Source organism: Primulina eburnea, chromosome 3 (genome assembly GCF_022965805.1).
Source record: "Primulina eburnea isolate SZY01 chromosome 3, ASM2296580v1, whole genome shotgun sequence".
Classification (NCBI taxonomy): domain Eukaryota; kingdom Viridiplantae; phylum Streptophyta; class Magnoliopsida; order Lamiales; family Gesneriaceae; genus Primulina; species Primulina eburnea.
This window is the reverse complement of record NC_133103.1, coordinates 18231575-18256096: the sequence shown is the minus strand read 5'-3', so window position 1 is coordinate 18256096 and position 24522 is coordinate 18231575. Positions and strand designations below refer to the sequence as shown.

Here is a 24522-nt window from a genome sequence, read left to right as displayed (position 1 = left end):
CGAACTCTGAAAAATCAGTTCACAGCCTATTTGAAAATATTGAAGCATCTGGGCTTTGTACCTTCCTAGGTTTGGCGACTCGAGAATCTATACTACGTAGATTCTGTCAATCTATGAGTCCATATCAGTCACTGATGACGGGAATATTCATATGAAGATAAACGACCACGTTATGATTGTGCATGAAGAGTTTTCATAAGCCTGTTTCAACTCTCAACTGAAGGCCTCTCGAGTTTTTCAGAGGTTTCTTCCGCTGATATTGGAGAGATGCAGACCACTTTATCAGCAACGGGGCAAAAGATCAAAGTGTTTGATCCAAAAAGAAGTGAAGCCAGAGTACCAGCAACTGGCTGATACTATGCGAAGGACCTTCTAGCAAAAGCAGGTTCTTTTGCTGCCCTCCCACTTGAAAAGTTCCAGGCGATGACTGCAATTGTCATGGGATAAAAATGAACTAGTCATCTGTCCTTTTCTCAATCTTGAATAATACGGTTCAGAATTTGAAGCAGTCAAAAGGCTTCGCACTTCAGTTGAGCAGGATAGTTAGGACTCAGGGATACTTCCAGTATCTTCCACTTCAGTTATTAAGTTCAAAATCTTCACAGCCGCCAAAGTTCAGCCGAAGAAGTCAGGTGTTTACAATCAACCTGCTAAGGCCAAGAAAATTGAAAAAGGTAAAACTGGTAGCTGCTTCCAAGTCCAAAAAGAAACTGGTCTTGTCTATCAGTTATTCGGAGAAGACCCATTCTCCTGTACTGCTGAAGAAGCCAAGGTCTCAGAAGACCAAGCCAGCCGCCACACCAGGAGCTCTTCCTAAGCTCGGATTTTTTCCATCAAGATCTAAGAAACCTCTTCCAGCCTTACCAATCCAGTCGGTTCAGCTAGCTGCCACAACAAAGCAAAAGACTGCAGCTGACTACCACTCAGCAATCATAACTGAATTTGGAGAGAAGCTGAAACTGACAGCGATTACAGCTCCTCTTACAATAGTTTTCCGCCCCACAGTCATACCTCCAGCACGCACAAAAGGTGTAATCATCATAGAGATGCTGGCCACAACTGGTTCATTTCTGGACCTTCATTTCCTAACTTATCTGAAGGACAAGGCAAAGCTGATTGAAGAATCGCGACCCTGCAATGCCATTCAAAATCAAATTAGCCTCATTATGGAATCTATTAATGAGCATGTGGAGCTGAAGATAGAACATTATGATGAATGGGTGAACCTCAGAACAGTTACACTGGGAATTGAAAAATAAGAAAGTTCTGAAGCAATTCATCTCTTTGGAATCAGCTGTCATAAAAGCTATCAAAACCATCACAAACGCCCAAGCCATAGAGAGAATGTCATACTTCTTTAATCTTATGAGAATCAAGAGGCTGGCTGAGGTGACAGCTGAACTGAATTCGAACTATGATCCAGCTGGCCCTACTGTATATGAAGATAGAGCAGTTTTTCAACAACTGGACTCTGATCTCATCTCCCTCCAGATGAAAGTTAAAAATTGAGAGATGGGACAACAACTACATGTTCCAGTACATGCCAATGGTTTTAGATCAACTGAGAAGAAAGTCCAACTGAATCAGCTGAGGAGGACATTCCAACTGAAACAACAGAAGAGCAGTTGATAGCTCCAGCTAAATCCGAGTAAGTTGCGGTCCAACCAGTTGAATTGGTTTCAGAGGTCCCTCCTCCACTCTCCACCAATGATCAACTCTCCTCATCCGAAACCTTTATTATCCTACCAGTTTCTGCACCAACAGCACAGTTTTCTACGTACACTGAAGAAGATTTGACATTGGAAAATGTAGATGACCTGCTGCAATCAGTCGCTGAGGATATTCAAATGGAATATAAAGATGATTCAGCTGGTGACGACGTTGTTGAAACTACTGAAGATCAAGAAATGATATCAACAACAGAAGCGGAAGTTCAAGCTGAAGTAGTTCAATTATCAACTGAACAAATTATTACTCCTTCAGTTCAGGTAACATCAGCCGCACCAGAATTGCCATCAACAAATCCGATGCTTCCTAAGACTTTGTTTATGTCTGAAGCCACTCTTTAGTTGTTCAATTATCAAAAGACTGCTAAGGCATCTAGCTCTACAACTGATCAACAGGATCAGCCTCTCAATCAGTCATTCAGTCAGTTCAAAAAGCAACATTAGAGGAACTTGCAGCAGATATAGACCAAGATGTTGCCCCAGATCAGCTTGATGTAGTGGAATTCTCTCAGAAGGGAAAGAGGAAAGAAAAAGCTCCTGCTGAAGTATTCTCTCCTGAATTTCCACTAGCAGCTGATGTTATGCTGGACACCATTCTATCATAACTGAACAATCTTGGTTCCAATATTCCTCATATCAAATTTACTCAGTTGTTGCACTCTTTAAGTCTTGACACATTAAAAGATCACACAATGAAAACTTGAAAAAGTTGACAAAGGATGGAGTTGCCCTTTTTGACACAGTCGAAAATATTAAAAGAGAATCAGTTACAATTCCTACACTGCTCTCCTCCCAAGAACTACTCAGCAACCGGATTTGATTTTGTTCATACAAGTCTATCTAATAATATCATAGACAAGCAGCAAGAAAAGAAGTTAACCAAACAAACCAACTGATAACGGACCAACTGAGAAAAAGTTCAAGAAATAATCTAGTGTCTTGAGTCAGTTGTTAGTCTGAAGATTGTTTATGCTTTATTTGAAATGTTTGTGTGAATTTTTACTTACCTCTTTCAAAATCAGTAAAATTATTATTCTTGATTATGTATGAATCTGTACATTATTTTATCTACAATCAGTTTTGTTCTCTATCATCAGTTCAAGAAATCTAAGTTTTTTCAAACGCCAAAAAAGGAGAAATTGTTGGAATATTTTAAGTTTTCAAGTTTGACAAGTTAATCCATAAGATACTGAAGAACCAAATTGATTGGAAAACTCGAGTTATCATAACTGAAGACTTCGTTTGAACTAAACTGGTAAAACCTTATCAACTGCAGTATTCATAACTGATAGGACATTAGTTAGAATTGGTAATGTCCAGCTGAACCGATCGGATAATCAGTTGACTTCTAATCAGTTGGTCATGTCATCAGTTGAAGTATCAACTGACAGAATTACAGATCGTATCAAAGTAGAACTGGTGAATCAGAACAGAACAGTCTGAATACCTCTTATTACTGTTAGATAAAGTAACTAGACGAAGATTCAACGGATATTTGTCATTAAATGCATTCAATACTACTGTTTGGATCGAAGACTATATATAGCTTATTGAAACAGTTGAAGAAGGTTGGTAAAACACACAAAACAATCAAACCACAATCTTTAATCACTTGTGATACATTTCACCAGTATTTTCTCAATTTACAGATTGCTCACTTAGATCTAAATTCATTGTATTTATTTGTAGCATTCAGGCTATCAATTAGAGTGATTCAGTTTATTACTGTAAAAGTGTTGATAGACTAAGAGTTTCAGTTTGTCAGTGTGTAAGACCAATTGAAGTGGATTATTACAATCTGTTATAATATATCAAATTCTTTTAGTAAAAAACCTATTTTTGTGATAGAAGAGGTGGTGACGTAGGAGAATTTGAAATCTCTGAACTTCCACAAAAATTTGTGTGTTCATTTCAGTTATGTTGTCAGTTTTACATTATATCATTCATGAGTATTCAATCTATATTTCTGTCTATTTCTGCACTATTATCAGTTGACTGATTTATATCGACAAACAAGATTTTAAGATCGGTTCCTCAAAGAACTGATTCATATTTTAAAAGGGAATAAAAAACTAGAATATTTATTCAACTCCTCTTCTAAACACTCCAACTATCTTAACCGATCCTATTAGGTGTAGAAGGATTACCAATTACAAGTGAAGGTGGATGAGTCTTACTCCATTTGTAACTTGGTCCGATTGATTATTGTCATAATTGAATGGAGTATGATCAGTTAGATTATCTTCAGTCTGGTTCCCTTCAGCTAGGTTCTCAATATAATTGGTTGACTATTTTCAGCTTGGATATCATCAGTCTTGTGCTCACTAGTTCATTCCATCCTCGGTTTTTCAATCATATGAGGAGCACCATCAGAAATGGCAAAGACATTGTTTTGTTTCATGATTTTAATTGGTCCGTCTGTGATGACGCATCACATATCACTGTCTTGATCAGCTAGATGATCTTACATCTTGATCTTACATTCATCAACATCTTCTCTAGATAATATTGGCATCTTGCTGAATGATGTCATTTAGAATATTTTGTTCAGAGACAAGAATAAACCGCTCTGATACTATTTGTTAGGATTGAAAATAAATTTAGATGGGGTAAATAAATTTATCACAAGAAATATTTCGTTGCGTTAACAACACTGAAATTTTGTTCTTTTCAATTGGATTCTCAGTAAGTCAATCAGTGTGAACTGTGCGGAAGGAAGCTTACTGAAACTGGTGAACAAATGACTTATCAAGAAATCCAATTAGGGTTTGCTAAATAGTAGTAAGGTATGTGGGCTGAAAAGTAAATAAGCATTAAGTTGTTTCTGGATGTTCGGAGATTTCAATACTCCTACGTTACCCTTTCTTCCTCACGGAAGGTTTGCACAAAAAGACTTTGACAATTACAAGCAATTTGAAATTACTCACTTCAGTAGGACAACCATGCATAACTGAAACTTTTAGTAAATTTCCATCTAAACACTTTGAGCATTAAGACTTGTTACTCACAATTACACATATTTCACAAAGAAATTTGAAGCACAAATTTGATCTTCAAAATGATCAGATAATCCCATTAGCATGCATCTAGTAGGAAATGATCTACGAATTCGCCAATTATAAATTGAAAGCTTTAAGGCTTCTTCAGAGAAGATCGGTTGGTTTTCATAATTCGGAGATATACATAGCTTATTTTGAAACGGTAATCTTTTCAAAATGATATAACTTTTTCCAAATACAAATATCGTTGTTGTCATATCATCGTTCTTTCTGACATGTTCTAGTAGTGCGTCGAAACCTGACATTCTGTTAAGATTCAATGACTGCTAGTACGAAAAGCTTTATCCACATTTTAGTTGGGCTCTGATATTTAATCACTGTTATTCTAATTTCTCACAGAATGTATAGATCCGAACTAATTGATCAATTATATAGACTGTGAGTTGGGCTTCATCAATCAACCTTAAATCAGTTTAGCTATAAATATTTTTCTTATGTTTTATCAGTCTGGCTTTGTAATTAGTTAGACTTATAATAGAACTTCTTCTTATGAAAATTAAGTTCCTCTTTGAATTCAGTTCGGTTAAGTTTTATAATTATCCGTTGAATCAACCATCTTGTTTACTCACCAAAACTTTATGTTCCAACATACAAAGTTTACTTTCCAAGAAAAGGCTTAAAGTCAGGTGAGTTGTTTTAAAAACTTAAAATATATGAATGACTAATCGATTTGAAATACATGAAATTCATATAAATAAAGATATATTCAAATCATCTGCTCTAAAATTGGTGTCAATTAAAGATTAGTAGCACAAAAGTTTAAAATTTATCTCAAGAACACGGCATGTTCAGACGCACTTTCTTCTTTCTTTTTAGAGAAGAGATGCAATTTCGACTTCATAAATAATAATATACAAAAGCACCTCCCTGCCTCTACCGGGTTAAATCCGCTCCCCGAATGCTCACACACACAAGCACGTGTCACCGGCCACGAAAAATGTTAAAATGTAATTTTTTTAAAAAATGCACAAAATTTGCCTAGTACAGACACTCTACATATAATTCCTTTAATTGAACTGAATTTTTTTAAAAAAAATGAGAAACATAATGTCCAAAAAACTACTGAATAGAAATTGAAGTCGTCCACTTGCTTTATCTTCCCTTTCTTTGTACGATGTGTACCCTTGTGACCTTCCCACTTTGACAGAGCCGAAGTTCAAATTTCACGAATTGTACAAGCAATATACGTGTATTTACATGTATTAGATTAGATACATTGAAAGATTTACACACGCAAGGTTTGCCAAGATTTCGGAGATGGGAAAGAACCGGCGTCTCTAGAAGCACAATGTTGCTGCTGGTTTATCTCAAGAATTCGAAGCAAAATGGTTGAATATTGTCTCGAGTGTAGACTGGCTGATGCTGTACTCAGATATACCCAGTTTATTTCTGCAGGTGTGTCCGAAAACGTACAACTCAAGATAATTTTAAAAAAAAAAAACCAAAAGATGCAATATATTGCAGTAAAAATCAACCTGTTACTTTCCACGTGCCCGAAAACATCAGCAAGCGAGAGGTCTTCCTCGAACGGCAGCTGGAAAAGAAAACTCGAAAAAGTAAAAATCAAGAAAAAGACACAACTCAAGAAGTCCGACAAAGGCAGTCGTCTCGTCAATATCTTGCAAAAAGGAGGATGAAATTATATTCGAAAGTAGCTGAAAGTTGCATATATTTGTGACAATTACCTGATATTTAGCGTTCAATCCATTACTACCTTGGTACGTTGCACCAGGAAAGGAAGTCTGAATAAATGAATCAATGGCTGAAAATTTTTCTTTCGTTAACCACCACTCTGAAAACACAGGCAGTGGAATACCACCTAAACAGAGCCATAAAATTTTAAAAAAAAAATTGTTACAAGTGAGAAAACGAAAACACAGAAAGAAGTTGGTAAGAAATAAGTCAAATCGTTGTATTTGGCATTTAAAGCTTTCAATCTGAAACTAGCAATAGGCAATAATAGGATACTAAAAATTTAAGTACTATCCAGTCAAACCTTATATCGTTCAAACTTATCAATCTTGAAAATTAAGATGGTACAACTGAAATACTTGAGTTATATGCCTACTTCAACAAGAGGAAAAAATTTGAGGTATAAACTGGTATTTATCAATTTTATCTCAACATGTAATAAAAAAATCTCATATTTTTGTGCCAAATAACATCAACACAGCTAGACTCATGAAAATTCTTGCTTCTTGATTTCATTCACAAATCTAAGCTCGTTTTTTAGGAGCAAATTAAGAGAAAAAAGGCACCAGAAGCAAAAGCTGAAACAATCATGTTAACTATATGCACACTATAACTTTTTCAACATTTTTAAAAGCTGAAACAATCATGTTAACTATATGCACACTATTAATAACATAATATCTTTAATAATCTAGAAATTAGAATCAATGTGAATTGAGGCTGTGCCATGATAGAAGCTAGGAACCTCACTAAGCTTTGACACCTTGACTGTTGGAAAGTGTGGAAAATAGGAATACACTGCATTATAGAAATATGCGTATTTTGCTCCTTCAATCAAAGACCTTATTAGATTAGCTTTCTTTTGCAATAATATATAATCTTGTACAAAGTTCATTAATTCAAAATATAGAAATTATTATTTTCCTCATTAATGCTTCAAGTCACCATGTCAACATGGTATCGGAGAGCCACGGTTCGATCCCTTTCCGTTAAACACTAGGGTTTGCAATGGCAGCGTTGAAGGATATTTTTTCTTGAGGTGGTATAGTCAGTCATCTTGTTGCAGCGTCCATGTTACACTCCTTCAGCAGCAAGGATCTTTGGCAGCGACGCTCGGTTTAAGACGCAGCAGTGAACGTGTTTGTCATATTGTTCTACGACAACATAATAAGTTTTGTTTCAAAGCCCAGAAGCCCATTACGCCCAACAGCACAATCTTTTACAAGCCCATTATCTGTTAACAAAGATTCGGGCTCTTATTTCTTCTATAGAGACGTGATTTCTGCTACTAAATCCTCATCTTTGTGGTTGTTCCTTCTTCCAGAATTTCCAGATTGCGACACCTGATTTTTGCCGGTTTTGGGCTGCAGTGTCGCGTTTTTTTGGGGTCTACTATCTTGGGTTGGGTTGCCGATTGCTTTATTTTTCTTTGGGTTCTGTTGCTACATCAAATAGCTACATGGCTGGAACATTAAGCACTGACAGTACGCTGTCTGCAGGAGGAAACGATGGGCGTGAGAATGTTGAATCCATCTCAGGGACACCTTCATTCAGCAAGGATCAGTTAGAGCAACCGTATAAATTAGTCCAATCACACAATTCCCTCAGCCCATATATGCTTCTTGTTTCCTTGCACAAAAAGGTAATAATTTACAATCCTCGGCCATTAGTGTATCAGCTATTCCTGAATGTCCTTGCCCCTCGGAGAATCGACTCCGGTACAACTGATCGTTTGACAGGCTATTCTAGATTGTTTGTTCTTATATTCCATGTGCAGGAAACCAAAAAATCAAAATAGCTGACAGATCTCTCTCAGCAATAACTGGCAAAGGGTCAATTGTAATTTCTAAAAAAATGGTCCTTCGCAGCATTTTCCATGTTCCTAATCTTTTGCGTAATTTGTTCTGTCAGCAAATTGACTCGAGATTTAACATGTGTTAAATTCTCTTTAAACTAGTGTGAATTTCAGGATCTAGAATGGGAAAGGAACATTAGCGGTGCTAGCGAAGATGGTGATCTCTATTACTTTGAAGATGAAAGGACTTGCAAGAACCAGCCCAAAAATCCAGTATCGTTTCACCTTAGTTCTAGTAATAATGAAATTACGTTATGGCATCGTAGGTTAGGACATCCTAGTTTTCAGTACATGAAACATTTGCTACCAAAATTATTCATGAATAAAAGCTCAAATTTTGAATGTGACGTCTGTCAGCTTGCGAAATATCACCGCAATACTTTTCCAGTCCAACCATACAAAGCATCAAAACTTTTCGTTCTCATTCATAGTGATATTTGAGGTCCATATATCTGTTTTGGGGCTGATAGAGAGTAGTTAGAGAGAGAATTTTTTGAAAATGCTCTCTCCCCCTTCAAACCTCCGCTCAACTGGACTCCTTCACCGTTCCTTCTCTAACCTCCATTATCTCTGAGTTGCCTCTTCCGTTTTTTTTAACCTCCGTCTCCGGCGTCGTTCCGCGACCGGCAGCGTCAAAAATCAAAAATCAAAAAAAAAAAAAAAATCAAAACCCATTACATTTCCCTCTTCGTATTTCGTCCTTCATCCCGGTTTCTTTATCTCCGATCTTCCTCGTTTTTCTTCGACCCATTCATCTTTTCCCATACACTTTTACTCCGAGCGTTTACCCATCACCTTGCTTCCCATCATCTCTTCATCAACAGTCAACATGTATCATTGGAATCTCCGGAACGATTTCAACCCAAGTTGCGAAATCAAAATCGAACAAAAGCTGTTCTTAATCAGCAGGGGAAGGAGGGTTAGCACAATCACGGTGAACGAAAGGACCAGAAACGCAAGTTATATTCTGGAAATCAACATGGAAAGTTTAGATTGGATCATATCAAAACTGTGGGATTACATCACTAAACCACAATCATGCCCTAGTTTCAACAGATTCAGAGGAAGAGAAGCAGTGGTATCTTTGCAGAAAATTGTTAACGGTCGAGGGAGTTATTTAGAAATATCTAAGCTAGTTTGGAGGGGCATGACACAACGTATCATTATACCTAGTGGACGATTCAACGGGGGATGGAAATGGATGGCTAACAATCTGACCAGATTTAGGATGAATAGAAAGGACAACGTAATGATGTCCAGAGATTCAATTAAGCAAATGGAACAACCACAAAAGAAGCAAAATGTTTGGCAGAATGTTAGGGATAAGAGATACTCGGCAGCGGAAGAATCAGATCAACTTCAAGATATGATATCTAAGGACTGGAGTAAGGCTATTATCATTACTAGGGACTGTGTCAACATATCATGGGAGCTGGTGATCAAAACACTGGGTAAGGCGGTCCAGCGAAAGATTGAAGTGTTTCCTTTCCAGGCCAACAAAGCAGTTTGGTGGCCACATAACGAAGAGGATGCATTGTTCTACTTGAGACTGAAGAAATGTTTTCTGGAAAACAAAGTCACTTTAACTTTTCAGAATTGGAGTGAAAATATCAATAGTGCAGAGGAGGTTTTCGAGTGCTGCAACAGCTGGATTCGTTTACTTGGGATACCTTGGGATTTATGGTCCAAAGATCTTTTTAAGCGTATTGGTGATCAATGTGGAGGATTACTATGCATTAGCCAAGACACGATCCTATTAAGAGACCTATCAGCAGCAAAAATTAAAGTAGTGGGTCTCGAAGGAGGGTTCATCAATAGAAACCTCCAGATCATAACTGAAAGAGGACTCCTGACCACACGCATCATCGTGGATTCAGTCCAAATATCAGAGTACGATAAGTACGAGAAAAGATCCTACGCACAGGTGGTGATCAATGGAGCTAAGACTGTCACAGGCTGGGGTATCAAGAAAGGAGTCAAAGAAAAATTCCCAAGTGCAGAAAATTTGGATGTTATCCAAAGAGGGCAGGAGAACAACATCACAATCCATCCAAATGCAAACCAAGATGGACCGGTCAAGTTTAGTCACACTTGTGAGATGCCGATCATGAACAAATGCAAAGAAAAAATTGAGCTGAAGATAATTGAGAAAGGTGAGAATTCAGGAGAGAGGAAGTGTGCATCAGAACCATGGAACCGTGGGAATCACATCAAGTTTCTCAAAAAATTAAATCCGAAGGATGAGAAGGATTTTCAGAAGGGGAAGATTGATACTACAAACTTTCCTCATTCACAACAGAATGTAAATCAACAATTTGAGGGGGAAATCTACCCCGATTTAAGAAAGTTTGAGCATGTATATCGCAGGAAAAAATTGCAGCCAACTCAACAAAAATATCCACTGTCAAACAAAGATACTCCATTTAGATCAATCACTGATATCGACAACGATATTAGTCAAGGGGAAGATGGAATTTGGGAAGACGCAACAAATCATGCAGTGACGGATGATTTTTCAGATGATGGACGAGCTTTTAGCGATGCCGACAGTCATATTTCTGATCAGTCGGATAAATCAACAAGGAAATCTATGGAATTTGATGATTTGGGCGAATTTTTGGAAGACTCTCCGAGCAAGGTATGCACTTCACCCATCACCTCTACTTCACATCATTCTCTTTCCCATTCACTTCCTGTTCCAGAGTCCTTTCTCGGGTTGGGGGATAGGGTAGAGGTTTCGGGTGGGCGGGGGTAATAATTCAGTGGGTAGAAAGGTGGGATTATCCGGAAATAATTTCAAAGGGCATCTTGAGGGTGTGGTAGAAGGTGTGATTATTGCTAAAAGGGAGAATCTTGAATCCACCGATGCAGATTCGATCGAGTGTTTAAGATTGATGGGTATAGAGAGAGTGGAATTTCACGATCTAGATGTGTGTGGAAAGATGATGGTGAATGAAGGAGACAGTAGTAGTAAGAACAAGAGGGTCGTGGAAGTGGAACAATGAAAGTCTTCTCTTGGAATATCAGGGGGAGTGAATCAGCCACTCGAATGGGGAATGATACGAACAATAATAGCCAAAGAAAAACCAGATTTAGTTGTTTTGCAGGAGACAAAAAAAGATGTGGTGGACAGGAAACTAGTATCAAGTTTGTGGAAGTCAAGATTTGTGGAATGGGTAACTTTACCTTCGGTGGGTAGATCGGGGGGGATTATCGTCATGTGGGATCCAAGAGTTACAATGGTCAAGGACAACCTGATTGGGGAATTCTCTGTTTCAATTCAAATACAAAAAACCGCTCAAACTGATTGGTGGTTTTCAGCTGTTTATGGGCCATGTCACCCGAGTTTAAGAAATAATTTTTGGGATGAGCTTGCTGGATTAAGGGTCTTATGCGGAGATCGATGGTGCTTGGGGGGTGATTTCAACGTCGTAAGATCCATCCGCGAAAAAATAAACAGCCCCTCTATGACATCGAGTATGCACTGTTTTGATAGTCTCATTCAAGAACTACAGCTATGTGATCCACCCTTATTGAATGGACAATTCACTTGGTCGAATCTGAGGGCTTCACCAATTTGTTGCCGTCTAGATAGATTCTTGTTCACGGTGGGATGGTCTGAAATTTTCCCATTTTATAGACAATCCATTTTACCGAGAATCACGTCGGATCATTTCCCTCTGGTTCTCGATTTGACTCAAAACAAATGGGGCCCAACACCATTCAGATTCGAAAACATTTGGCTAAAGGACAAGAGCTTCAAAAACTTAACACAGCAGTGGTGGAACAACTCGAATTCAACAGGATGGGCGGGATATAGACTGATGATGAAACTAAAGTCAATTAAGGGCGACATCAAAAAATGGAATACAGAAGTTTATGGATCGCTGGAAATGCAGTTAGCAGAATTATCAAGCAAGATTAGCAGAATTGATAAGCTGGAGGGTGAGGGGAAGGCTATGGAGTATGGAAGGCTTAGTGACCGAGAGAAAAGAAGCGAAATTGTTGTTTGAGGAAATGACAAGACGGAAGAACCAAAGAAATAATCAAAAATGCAAGGTAAAATGGATCAAAGAAGGGGATCAAAACTCAAAATTCTTTCACTCCATCCTTAACCAACGCAAAAGTAAGGCAACCATCGATAGACTCGAAAGAAATGATGGCACAATTACAACAAGCGAGGACGAGATTGTTTCAATTATTTCTGAATTCTTCAAGGGTCTGTACAGTAACCATGAGGCAAGATGTTGGGGTATAGAAGGCGTCGATTGGTGTCCGATTGATACGGAGATGAGCCGACTTTTAGAAAAAGAATTTACAGAAGACGAAGTTAAGGCAGCAGTCTTTAAATGTGACGGGGGCAAGAGCCCGGGACCTGATGGTTTTACTTTGAGCTTCTTCCAAGAATGCTGGGAGATAGTCAAAAAAGATCTAATGCTGGTTTTTCAAGAATTCTTTAACAGTGGCATCATTAATGGCATCACCAACGAGACTTATATTTGCTTGATTAGAAAGAAAGTTGACTCTTACAAAGTTAAGGACTTCCGACCCATCAGTTTAATAACAAGCCTATACAAGATAATTTCGAAAGTCTTAACAGAGAGATTGAAATGTGTGATGGAGTCGACAATATCAGCAGCACAGAATGCATTCGTCGAGGGGAGACAAATTCTAGATTGTGGTCTAATAGCAAACGAGTTGCTCGAAGAAGCCAGGGTGAAGAAAAAAAGGGATGGGTGCTGAAAGTGGATCTTGAAAAAGCCTATGATAACGTTGATTGGGAGTTTCTGGACTTCGTCTTATCGAAGAAGGGATTTGGGATTAAATGGAGATCGTGGATGAGGGGTTGTGTATCGAACGTTTCTTTTTCAGTCATGATCAATGGGAGGCCAAGAGGAAAATTTAAGGCTTTTAAAGGACTACGTCAAGGAGACCCATTATCTCCTTTTCTTTTCAATTTGGTTGTAGATGTGTTGGGTAGACTAATAGACAAAGCCAAAGAAATGAATCTACTGAAAGGTATAGAGGTCGGCAGAGATAAGATTGAGATATCTCATATCCAGTTTGCAGATGATACGCTTTTTTTTCGCCCTAAATGAGGAACATATAAGATTTATGGTCAAAGTGGTGAGCTCCTTCTGTCACATGTCGGGTTTGAAAATAAATTGGGAAAAAAGTGCGTTGTTGGGAATTAATCGTGAAAATGATGAAGTTGAAAGGTTGGCAACACAGTTGGGATGTGGCAAAGAATCATGGCCTATCACATATCTGGGTGTACCTTTGGGAGGCAACGCATTGAAAGCATCATTTTGGCAGCCGGTGGTTAATAAACTGTCCAGGAAATTGGCTGCATGGAAGAAAGGATTTCTGTCCAAAGGTGGAAGATTAACGTTGATACTTTCGGTTTTAAATTCCATCCCCATATATTACATGTCATTATTCAGGGTTCCCAAAAGTGTTGAGGCAGCGATGGATAAGATATCAAGGGATTTTCTATGGGATGGAGCGGATGGAGACACTCACTTACATTTGGCCTCATGGGATCAAGTTTGCAAACCAAAGGAAAGAGGTGGACTGGGCATTGCGAATATCAGATTCAAAAATTCAGCCTTGCTTGGGAAGTGGTGGTGGCGTTTTTTCAAAGAAGAGGGGACTTTATGGAAAAAAATCATTGTTAGCAAATATGGATTGCAAGAAAATGGGTGGGATGCGGGTTTGGCGAGAAATGTAACATTTAGATGCCCTTGGAAGTTTATTTCCCGGATACATCCATCTTTTAAAATTCATACTTCAATTAAGGTAAGAGGAGGGAATAAAGTGAGATTCTGGGAAGATTACTGGGTGGGTGAAGGGTCCCTCAAAGATTGTTTCCCTATTTTATTTCATTTGTCGTCTTTTCGCAATTTGCCCATTTCATATTTTGCAACTTTTGATAACACTGACTTCAATCATTCTTGGGATTTTCACTTCCGACAGGGGGTAAGAGACGGAGAGATTGATGAGTTGACGGGTCTATTAGAAGTCTTAGAACCGGTTAGATTGGTTCGGGGGGTGGAAGATGTTATACAGTGGAGTGGGGATTCTTCGGGTATTTTCTCTGTCAGTTCCTTCTATGAGTCATTCTTCTCACCTAACCTTAATCCAAAATTCCAACTTTTCGACACTATTTGGAAAACACCTGTTCCTACCAAGATTCAGTTCTTCTCTTGGTCAGCAACAATGGGTAAACTGCCAAGCTCGGAGATAGTTCAAAAAAGGTGCCCCGGGATTGCTTTGTGCCCAAATTGGTGTGTCCTATGCAGAAACGCCTTAGAGACTCAAGACCATATGCTCATTCACTGTTCATTCTCGTATTCATTATGGATTAGAGCGCTGCAAGAGATGAGTTTGGTTTGGGTGCCACCTGGATCAACTCAAGCTTTATTCGGCATGGATTTGGGACAGCCAACCGGAACAAGAGGAAGATTATTTTGGAAAGTTGTGGTTCACTGCCTGTGCTGGACGATATGGTTGGAAAGAAACCAGAGAATCTTCGAAGGAAAAGAGACACATATCGACAAGTGCTGGGAGAAGATAAAGATTAATGTGGCCTTGTGGATTGGAAACCACAAAGCATTCGATAATGTTTCAGTTTTTGATTTGATAAGACAATGGGATTATGTGTATCTTTGAAATATTCACGCTTTAATATGTTGTTTTAGGACAGTGAACTGACAGTGAACTTCTAGTCCACTGATGTAACCTTTATTATTACTTAAATAATAAAATATTGTTTCCTTTAAAAAAAAAATATTTGAGGTCCTTTAAAAACAACAAAAATCACTGGGAAAATGGTTTCACATTCATTGAGGAGAAAAGTCAGAGGCTGCATGTATTTTCAAAAACTTCTATGATTTGATGAAACAGAATTTCAAGAAAAATTCCATATTTTGAAGTGACAATGGGAAAGAATACTCAACAAGATTTTGGGATCATTTTTTCAACAAAAAGATATAATTCATCAAAGTTCTTGCATTGATACTCAACAAAATAGGTGGCAGAGAGGAAGAATAGACAACTCCTCGAAGATTCTAGATGCTTAATGTTCACAGCCAATGTGCCCAAATATTTATGAGGATGCCATTCTCACTGCATCTAATTACTAGGATGCCATCACGAGTTTTAAATTTGGAAGTACCCTTGATAGTTTTTGAGAAAAAAATTCCCATCTTGTGATTTTTCGCCTAAAATATTTGGATGTGCGGTCTATGTTCATGGCATCATAATCATCGTGATAAACCAAGTGTGTTTTTCTTGGATATTCACCTACACAAAAAGGGTATGAATCTTTTGGTCCCACGGCGAAACGGTTTTTTTTGTGTCAATGGATGTTACATTCTTTCTCACATATTATCCCCAAATGTGTCAAATCCAGATAACAAGTTTGACCCTCCAAATGAATCTTCTTCTGCAGAATCCTTGGACATACCAATTGCCCTTAAAAAAAATGGTGTTAGATTGTGTAACTAACACCCTTTCTCAAACCATTCATCATATAAGAATCTGTCCAACTCTTGCTCTAGCTTTTTCTCAAAATTGCATAGTGTGGACAATCCGAAGACTATATACAGGAAGCTCTAAAGGTTCCAGAATGGATGAAGGCTGTTCTTGAGGAGATGAACGCATTGGAAAAAAATCATATTTGGGAGATCGTATACCTACCTGAAGGCAAACAGACAATGGTTTGCAAATGTGTATTCACTACGAAGTTTAATTCAGATGGAACAATAGAACGCTACAAACCAAAGCTTGTGGCAAAAGGGTTCACACAAACATATGGTATTGATTATCAGGAGATCTTTGCTCCAGTAGCAAAGCTAAACACAAGAAGGATGCTGTTTTCCGTGTATGTAGATGATATTATTCCTACAGTGACTGATGATATTAAGTTGGCAAGATTCAAAAGGTGTCTCACATCAAAGTTTGAGGTAAAAGATCTGGGTCATCTACATTGTTTCCTAGGAATGGAAGTTGCTAGGTCGAGGAAAGGAATACCGGTCTCAGAAAGTATGTACTAGATCTTCTCCAAAAAACAGGGATGAGTGGTCGGCCGAGTGACACTCCTATGGAGATATTCTGTCACGCCCCGAGCCCACCTACATAATAGGCCCCTACAGCAACTATTTCGTATTCGTCGTCGCTTTAAGAAAATGATTAACCCAAGTTGCTATAGAAGTCCATTGTATCCCATTATAAACTCATTTTAAATCTTTAATTTTTAAGATGTGGGACAAAGGTATCACAATCACCCTCCTTCAGAACGATACGTCCTCGTCGCGACCTGACCACTCGATCCACCAGCGCCGAGAATTTAGAGGTGGCTCCTACAGGTTCAAGAGGTGGCTCCCGTCATGTAGCACTTTGCACCGCAGGTTCAAGAGGTGGCTCCCATGCACGTAGCACTTTGCACTGCATAGCACTTATTTCTCAGTGTTCCATACCTGTGACCGACTCTGATACCATTCTGTCACGCCCCGAACCCGGGCCCGCACCTGCGTGACTCCACAATGGGCCCCTAGCAACTACTTCGTACTCGTCCTTGTTTTACGAAAATGATTAACCCAAATTGCTTAGAATTCCATTGTACCCCATTATAAACTAATTTTAAATCTTTAATTTTTAAGATGTGGGACAAGGGTATTAACGTCACATATTCCAGTTGATGAAGGAAGATACCACCAATTGGCAAGGAAACTTATTTATCTCTCGCATACGCGCCCCGATATTGCTTTCACGATGAGTGTGGTAAGTCAGTTTATGCACTCACAATATGAAAAATTTCGGGTTCTTATTCATAGTTGAAATACTCCCAACCCCTCAAGGATAATCTACCATAAGGGTCCTGAAACGTGCTCGTAGCTTGATGATGGCATGCATTTCGAGTGTTTCCCGATACGAGCTTTCCGGACGTTGGTGGAAAATCATCCAGACTCGACATATTTCATTATTTAGTGATCGACTGGGAGTTAAACATTCACCATCATCTCTTTATATATAAGAGAGTTGAAAATGAAGCGAATCTATTGAGTTTTGTTAGAAATCGTATAATAATAATAGTTGAAATTCCAATTCCTCTGAGTCGAGTAGATTAGTCCTTTATGGTTCCCGCGAAACTAAGGTAACCACCGCAGAACACCTGGAAGAAATTTATAAGATCTTGAGATATCTGAAGAATACACCGGGAAAAGGTTTATTGTTCAAAAAGTGCAGCTGTATTGCCTTCGCGATGAGTCTGGTAAGTCGGTTTATGCACTCATTGTATGAAGAACACCTGGAAGCAGTTTATAAGATCTTGAGATATCTCAAGAATACACCTGGAAATGGTTTATTGTTCAAAAAGTGCAACCAGATAAACATGAAGTATTTATATACGCAAATTGGGCAGGGTCAATATCTACAGAAGATGCAGACTCGACAGGGGTCAATAACACTAGAAACTCCAAAACAAGATATTGCACATTCCTCTGGGGAAATCTAGTCACTTGGAGAAGGGCAAAGTAGAACTTGGTGGCTCGAAGTAGTGTTGAGTCTGAACTTAGAGCAGTAGCCAATGGAGTTTGTGAGATTGTATGGCCAAAATTGGTGCTTGGAAGAATTGAAAATAGACTTGGACAGTCCGATGAAATTATTTTGTGATAACAAATCTGCAATCGGTATTATAAATAACCCATTAAACATGATCGCAACAAGGGTATTGAAGTTGACAGGCAATTTATCAAAGAAAAACTGGAGAGTGGAATCATCTGAATGTCATTCATCAAATCTGAGTAACAGATTGCTGACGTCTTCACAAAGGGGAACTTTCGATGGAAGTTTGAAGATTTTATTGTCAAGTTGAACATGTTGGAGGTGAAAAATAGGAATACATTGCATTATAGAAATAAGCATATTTTATTCCTTAATCAAGGATAGTGAATTATGGACTTACCTTATTGGATTAGCCTTCTCTTATATAAATATATACATCTTGTACAAAGTTCAATAATTCAAAAATAAGAGAAATTATTATTTTCCCCACTAATGCTTCTAGTCAGTCACCTTGTCAACATAAAGACTAAAAGATTTCCACCAGATGCAAGAATCCTTTTTCTGAAACCTCTTCTCCTACTTGGTTTACCCAACTATAACGTTAAAGCACCCATGCTCAACTGTCCCACCCACTCTTTCCTGAATTCATGGGGCACAAAGCAATGCGCTTTTAAAGGGGAATTATTCTTCATTTGATGATAACATCAGTGGGATAATAACTAGAAATTGCTTATCCACCAAAAGGCACTTCAAAGAGGACATGAACATTTAAGGGGTATAATTCTTCATTCGAGGATAAATATTAATCTGTAATTTTTGTTTAAAAACCTGAATGAAAACAAGCTGTAGGATACAAGGGATTAACTTACCATCACGAAGCAATTGGTCAGACAACTGTTCACGAAAAACTCCATGAGAACCACAATCTCCAGATACAAGAGTCTCCACTCTTTCTTCATTGCCAAGCCATCTTCCGATTGTCACAATCATTTCATCCGATAAGCTGATCTCGGCTGCTGTAGCTGCTGCTGTTAAGTCGGTAGACTCGGTACCCCCAATGCAAACTTCAAGGTCAGTAAGTAAATTTCGTGGATGAGCCGGAAAGTCAAAGAACTTCTCCTGAATGGTTTGGCACAAAGTAACTAAGTCCAAGGAGCTTACTTCAGTCGGTTTAACCTGAGGACAAGAAAATAAAATCGAACATTAAAACACATCACAACACATGATAAGAATAAAAGTAGAAAAATTACCTCTAGTTCAAGATGATTTCCAAATCTATTTTTCAAATGTTGAGGACTCCCAATGCATCTAAGCTTACCTCCAACCTATGTACACAATAAACTTAAAGAATAAGAAACATCATTCTAATATATTTGGGGAAAAAATAAAATTGCCAGAAAAGCAAATAAAAATACCATTATCCCGATCCTAGTACAGAGAGCTTGAGCTTCATTCATGCTGTGGGTAGTTAGGATGACAGCTGTCTTTCCTCGTCTGGTTGATAGCCGTGATATAACTTCCCACATGAATCTTTTGGCAATAGGATCCATTCCTATGGCATCATGAAACAACACAATGAAGCATCTTCAATTAAATTCGCAAAAAAAAAAAATGCATATGCAACAGAAAAAAATCGCAAGACATTTGAAACAGGATGACAATACAAGAAATAAAATCATTTATGACCATGCTTCTTGCTCGTACTTCTCTATCAGAAATGGAGGGGTGTCTCAATGTCCTAATGAGATCCATAAAATTTTAAAAAGGATCAACCGAAGTTCCAGACTGCAGCATTTGGTATGTAGCGCTTAAGTGCACGGACATTATACATCACCCCTTAAAAACTTTTGTACTTCTCTTGTTCTCTATGAAGATTCCAGCAGATAAATAATTAAAAGTTATTCTCTTTACACCGAAAGTCAAAATTTCTCAAATACTTATCCCTCGCACACACTGCATCTCATCACCATAAGTTCATATTTCCTTGATATAATGATTCCTTGGGGCATTAATGTGTTAGAAATTAGCCCATCTTAATTTATTTTTTAAGATTTTATTTTGATGTTTTAAAAGATCAAACTATTCCCATGAATTTCATTATATCCCAAATATAGTCCCCATACTTCAATAACTCGGAGGTCTTGTTTTTTTTTCTCACATTCTCTCATACTTACTTTCAAGTAAATCTTACCTCTTTCTCCCATTCTACTCAGCTTTCCTTGGTCGTAGGATTGAGCAATTACTGTTGTATCCAAATTTATAGCTAATGACGATAACAACTCAAAAATTTAAATGCTTTGATTGTTCTCTCAGTTGGAAAAATGATTAACCCCAACAATCTCTCACACAATATTTACACTTCTTGCAATCCATGGGATTTAAAAACATGACCTTAATTCTTATATTAATTGTAGAATTGAGCGCATATCGTACCAAAACATCACGTCTTCATCGCTCTCCTAGTCGGGGCAATCATTGGCGTCCAATAAGGTTTTCACTTTTTTCTCAATGTAGTGTATTCTTTTTGTAATGTAGGTGTATACTTGTATATTCTGTAAGAGGAATCTCTTCTAATTTCATATTTTCTATTTACTGGATGCTGAGGCTCCAAATCATAGAATAAAAACAAGCTTTTGAATCCATAAGACTACGTGATGTTTTGTGAATCATTGAGTTTTTTTTTTTTGGTAACAGATCTATCATTCCTACAGAAAGATGTCAAGTTGATGCGGAGAGGAAAGGAGTTTTACGGAAGTAAATACCAGTAGATGGCTCGTCGAGAATGACAATAGGAGGATCTCCGATCATTGCAATTGCAACAGATAATTTCCGTTTGTTTCCACCACTTAATGCATATGATGGTTTATCGGCATGCTTCAACAAGTCAAATTCCACCAACTTTTCACTCACTACCTGTAAGATAAATACTTGCCTCAATGCTCATAAAGCGTGAGTGTTAATGGCAAACTGAAGGAAACAAATTGTCATGGGCAGCTTACACGTTCAAGTTCATACTCTTGAACTCCTTTTATTCTTGCATAGAGATAAAGGTGTTCCCTGACGGTGACAAACTCAAGCAGAGCATCAAATTGCGGACAGTAACCAATCTACCATATAATTAATGTAATAAAATGAATCAGTCTGATATCATTCATAAAATTTCCAACGGAGAACCTGATTAACCCTCTCAGATAAGAACAGAAATGATCGAGAAACATCAGGGCATACATGTTGACGAGCAGCCTTCGGGCTGGATCGGATATCTTTACCAAAAATAAAGGCAGTTCCAGCGCTGGGACTTTCTTCTCCTGCATTCAATAATTAGATGAGAAGGGTAGGTATCAAATATTTGGTCTATCCCATTCTATAAATGAGAGAAAGGGATATCTCAATTCTCATCCTTGTTTGTACTTACATAAGCATAGATGCCATTGCATAAATAAAGTTCAGATAAATAATTTAATGCCTTTTCCTTGGCAATTTTTTTTTTTCAAATTGAAAATGGATATCTAGTGGCATGATCAATTACAGTTTTTGGACGTCTACTTTTATTTGGCTTGAGATATAAAAAGAGTACACGCATTTTTACCAGAGAGCATTGACAGAGTAGTCGTTTTCCCGGCTCCATTAGTTCCTAGAAAACCAAAACATTCTCCTTCTTGTACAGAAAACGTCAATGAATGAACAGCAATTTTTGAACCCTGTTGCTTCCCTCCTGGATAAACCTGAAACCAATAGACACAGCTATAATTCAAGTCAATTGGAGAAACCATAACAATTCATGCCGTAATGTTTTGAGTACCTTCCGAAGATTACGTAGATAGATAATAGCCCTGCCCGCTGAACCTGACAACACCTTGTTTCTTTCTGTTTGTACATCTATATCCTCCTCAAAATCATTAGCATCTTCGGGGCTTGATTTGAGAAGCGGTTGTAAAGAGCTACTGGAAGTTGTCCCCAAAAAATTTTTTATGCTCGTACACAAGTCAGATGCAGTTGCAAAATTTATTTTGAGAGGAAGAAAAAGTTCAAGACCAAGTGTCAACATAAAGTAAATGACGCCCTGCAATGCAAAAGGCAAACATTTAATGAAGAGATACACTTGGTCTTGCAGGAAACTTTGAATGGCGTGCAACCAAAGCAAAACACATCAAAAAGGAAGTCTTGATAGAATAATTGTGCATTAGATGTATCCACTAAAAGTGAGAGAACTCTAAGAGCATGAATACATTTTCAAAAAATTTGAGGTGCCTTTTCCACTGGTTATCAGTTGTGCTTGTCATTCTACTTCCTCAAATCGAACTGGAGTCATCACTTCTATTTTAGGAACATTGGCTATGTGAACAACCTAAAGCCACAAAGAACAGGTTATGTCTAATGGGTTTTCTCCTTTCAGCTCTACATGAAACTAAGCTAGTTCTGCATGTATGAATAACTATTGCATGGGCATAAAGAATACAGGGCCTCTGTATCAAGAGTTGCATTGCTTCATTTCCAGTAGTTCCTAAAACCAACACCACTTAAGTCCTAATAACAGAGCAAAATTATAATATGATGTTTCTTATGTGATTAAATTAAAATTTAGAGAAGTACCTCAGCAGCCAAATAACAAATGGAGGCACCAGTTACATTCCAGTCAAAGACGTTATCACCTGATCCTTTTTTCACCCCCTGGCGCAAAAGAGCTAATGAAGCTAATCCATCAGCAAAGCAAAATCCAGGCGACAATCTGAAGAAATTCTGACAAGATTATGTGTGTTAGATAAATATGGAATTCCCACTTATCATACAAACATGTTTCACATGAAGCTCACACAACATAAACAGCAAAATCTACTTATTGTTTATGCAAAATTAACATGACACGTCTCATTAAGTCATCTAGTTTTCCCACTATCACCAATTCACCAATCAAAAGCCAATCCATGAAACAGTCAAAAGCAAAACAAGACATCTTAAAACTATTACAGCCGCACCTAAGTCCAAAGAAAGACTAGTGGTTAATGAAGCACCAGAAACATGAGATAACGAGTCTTCCGTATTCAAGACAGCCATAAAGACGATCAAAACACAGGTCAGCGCAGCAACCTTCTCAGAGCAGTTATTAATACTTAATACTGAGAGCAATTGTCACGCCCCACCCATGCCAAATGGCTCAGAGCAGCAACATTTTCACAGGGAGTTATAAATACTCAACATGGACAACAATTTTCACACCCAATCCAACAGATGATAATGGGATAATTTAAACACGAAACTAAGTTCAATGAGTAAGATAACAGTTATCAACCTTTGCTTTTTGTTTTTCCCCTCTGAAATTAATAATTAATAATTGTAGTAGCGACCGCGTTTTTCATTTTTGCTACATATATTAATGTCTAACGCTTCAATTTCCGCTCAACACTTGGAAATAAACAAACAATGAGGTATGTTAGATTTAATCATGTGCGCCCTTATGCGCCCCAGACATGACCACACACAAAAGGTAGTCATTTCAACTATTAAATATCGAATAATTATCCCTGTATGCACATCAAAAGAGGATAGGCCAAATATGTGTCTCAAAATGATAAAACACAAGGCTTCATAATGTAATCATCAGATTGACCGTTGTTGCCATTGCTATGATGCCATTACCCAGCTTGAACGTGCCAAATTAAGGTGACCTACATGGTCGTTGGTCCATAACAGTCTCTAAAACAAGTCCTCAACAAGAAAATGGCAAAAATCAGTACTCATAGCCATGCAATTCCAATATAATTCACATAATCTAGTACCGACCAAGGGTAATTTAACTCCACAACTAAAGCTCATGAAAACCAACAATTGCCGACTCCCCGTCATGGCATTCCACACACTCACCATGTCACGATTTTAATTTTCACTATTCTCCCTTTCAGTGCTATCTCATGAGCATTCTTCTTCTCAACGCTTTGGCTAACAATGGATGCTGACCACTTTTGCACCTTCCTGCTAGCCTCTTAAGCATTAACCAACAGTGCTTAGGCTATGTTCTATAAATTGCAAAAATGTGGTAAGATCTAATTTGAAGGTCATGAAGAAAGATATATCTAGTAGGGAAGATGTCAAGATATTCTATAAAGAAACACTGCATTAAAAAGGCACATAGTAAATGAATTTACCCATTAACCAAAAGCCAACTCAAAATTATATCCCTCCCGAGCACCTCTTTGCATAATCAATTTACACTATCAAACAATACCAAGGATGAACTATGTAATTTACAAGAAAAATATTACAACCTTGAGAAGAGTATTCACATATGCTGTTGATTCTATGAGCCCCATTATGAATGATATAACCATAAGAATGAGCCCAGTGAAAAAATGCACCAAGAGGACAACATTCTGCAAACATACGTAAAAAATTCAGCATTTTTGCTTAAACAAAATGATTGATCATCACAAAAGCAATTTGCAAACGATACCTGTGCCATGCTATGTTCAGAAAAGAAAAAAGTAAGGCAATACGTAGATGATGCAATTGCCAATCCATATCCTAGAAACATGAGGACAGTTGAGAAGAAAGAGGCCCTCGCAATGAATTGATCTAGACCTGCAGAACCAATGAATTTCAAGAAAGCATTGGATCTTAATAGGAG

General features: G+C 37.9%; 1 protein-coding gene across 2 annotated transcripts in view; it reads right to left on the bottom strand.

The window, feature by feature from the left end:
- Positions 1-5932: 5932 nt before the first annotated feature.
- LOC140827159 (ABC transporter A family member 1) overlaps positions 5933-24522 on the bottom strand; it is a 35469-nt gene continuing 16879 nt past the window's right edge. Inside the window, exons 28-41 of one of the 2 annotated variants that reach the window (XM_073189770.1) lie at positions 24349-24476; positions 24164-24268; positions 22494-22640; positions 21703-21963; positions 21490-21625; positions 21129-21208; positions 20900-21007; positions 20663-20813; positions 19316-19452; positions 19151-19225; positions 18770-19076; positions 6472-6605; positions 6262-6320; positions 5933-6175 (exon numbers count right to left, since the gene is read on the bottom strand). In XM_073189770.1, the coding sequence (XP_073045871.1) occupies positions 6094-6175; positions 6262-6320; positions 6472-6605; positions 18770-19076; positions 19151-19225; positions 19316-19452; positions 20663-20813; positions 20900-21007; positions 21129-21208; positions 21490-21625; positions 21703-21963; positions 22494-22640; positions 24164-24268; positions 24349-24476 (1910 nt within the window). In that variant the 3' untranslated portion in view covers positions 5933-6093. Of the gene's footprint in view, positions 6176-6261; positions 6321-6471; positions 6606-18769; positions 19077-19150; positions 19226-19315; positions 19453-20662; positions 20814-20899; positions 21008-21128; positions 21209-21489; positions 21626-21702; positions 21964-22493; positions 22641-24163; positions 24269-24348; positions 24477-24522 lie in introns of those variants that run through there. The other variant, XM_073189771.1, reaches the window with a different exon arrangement.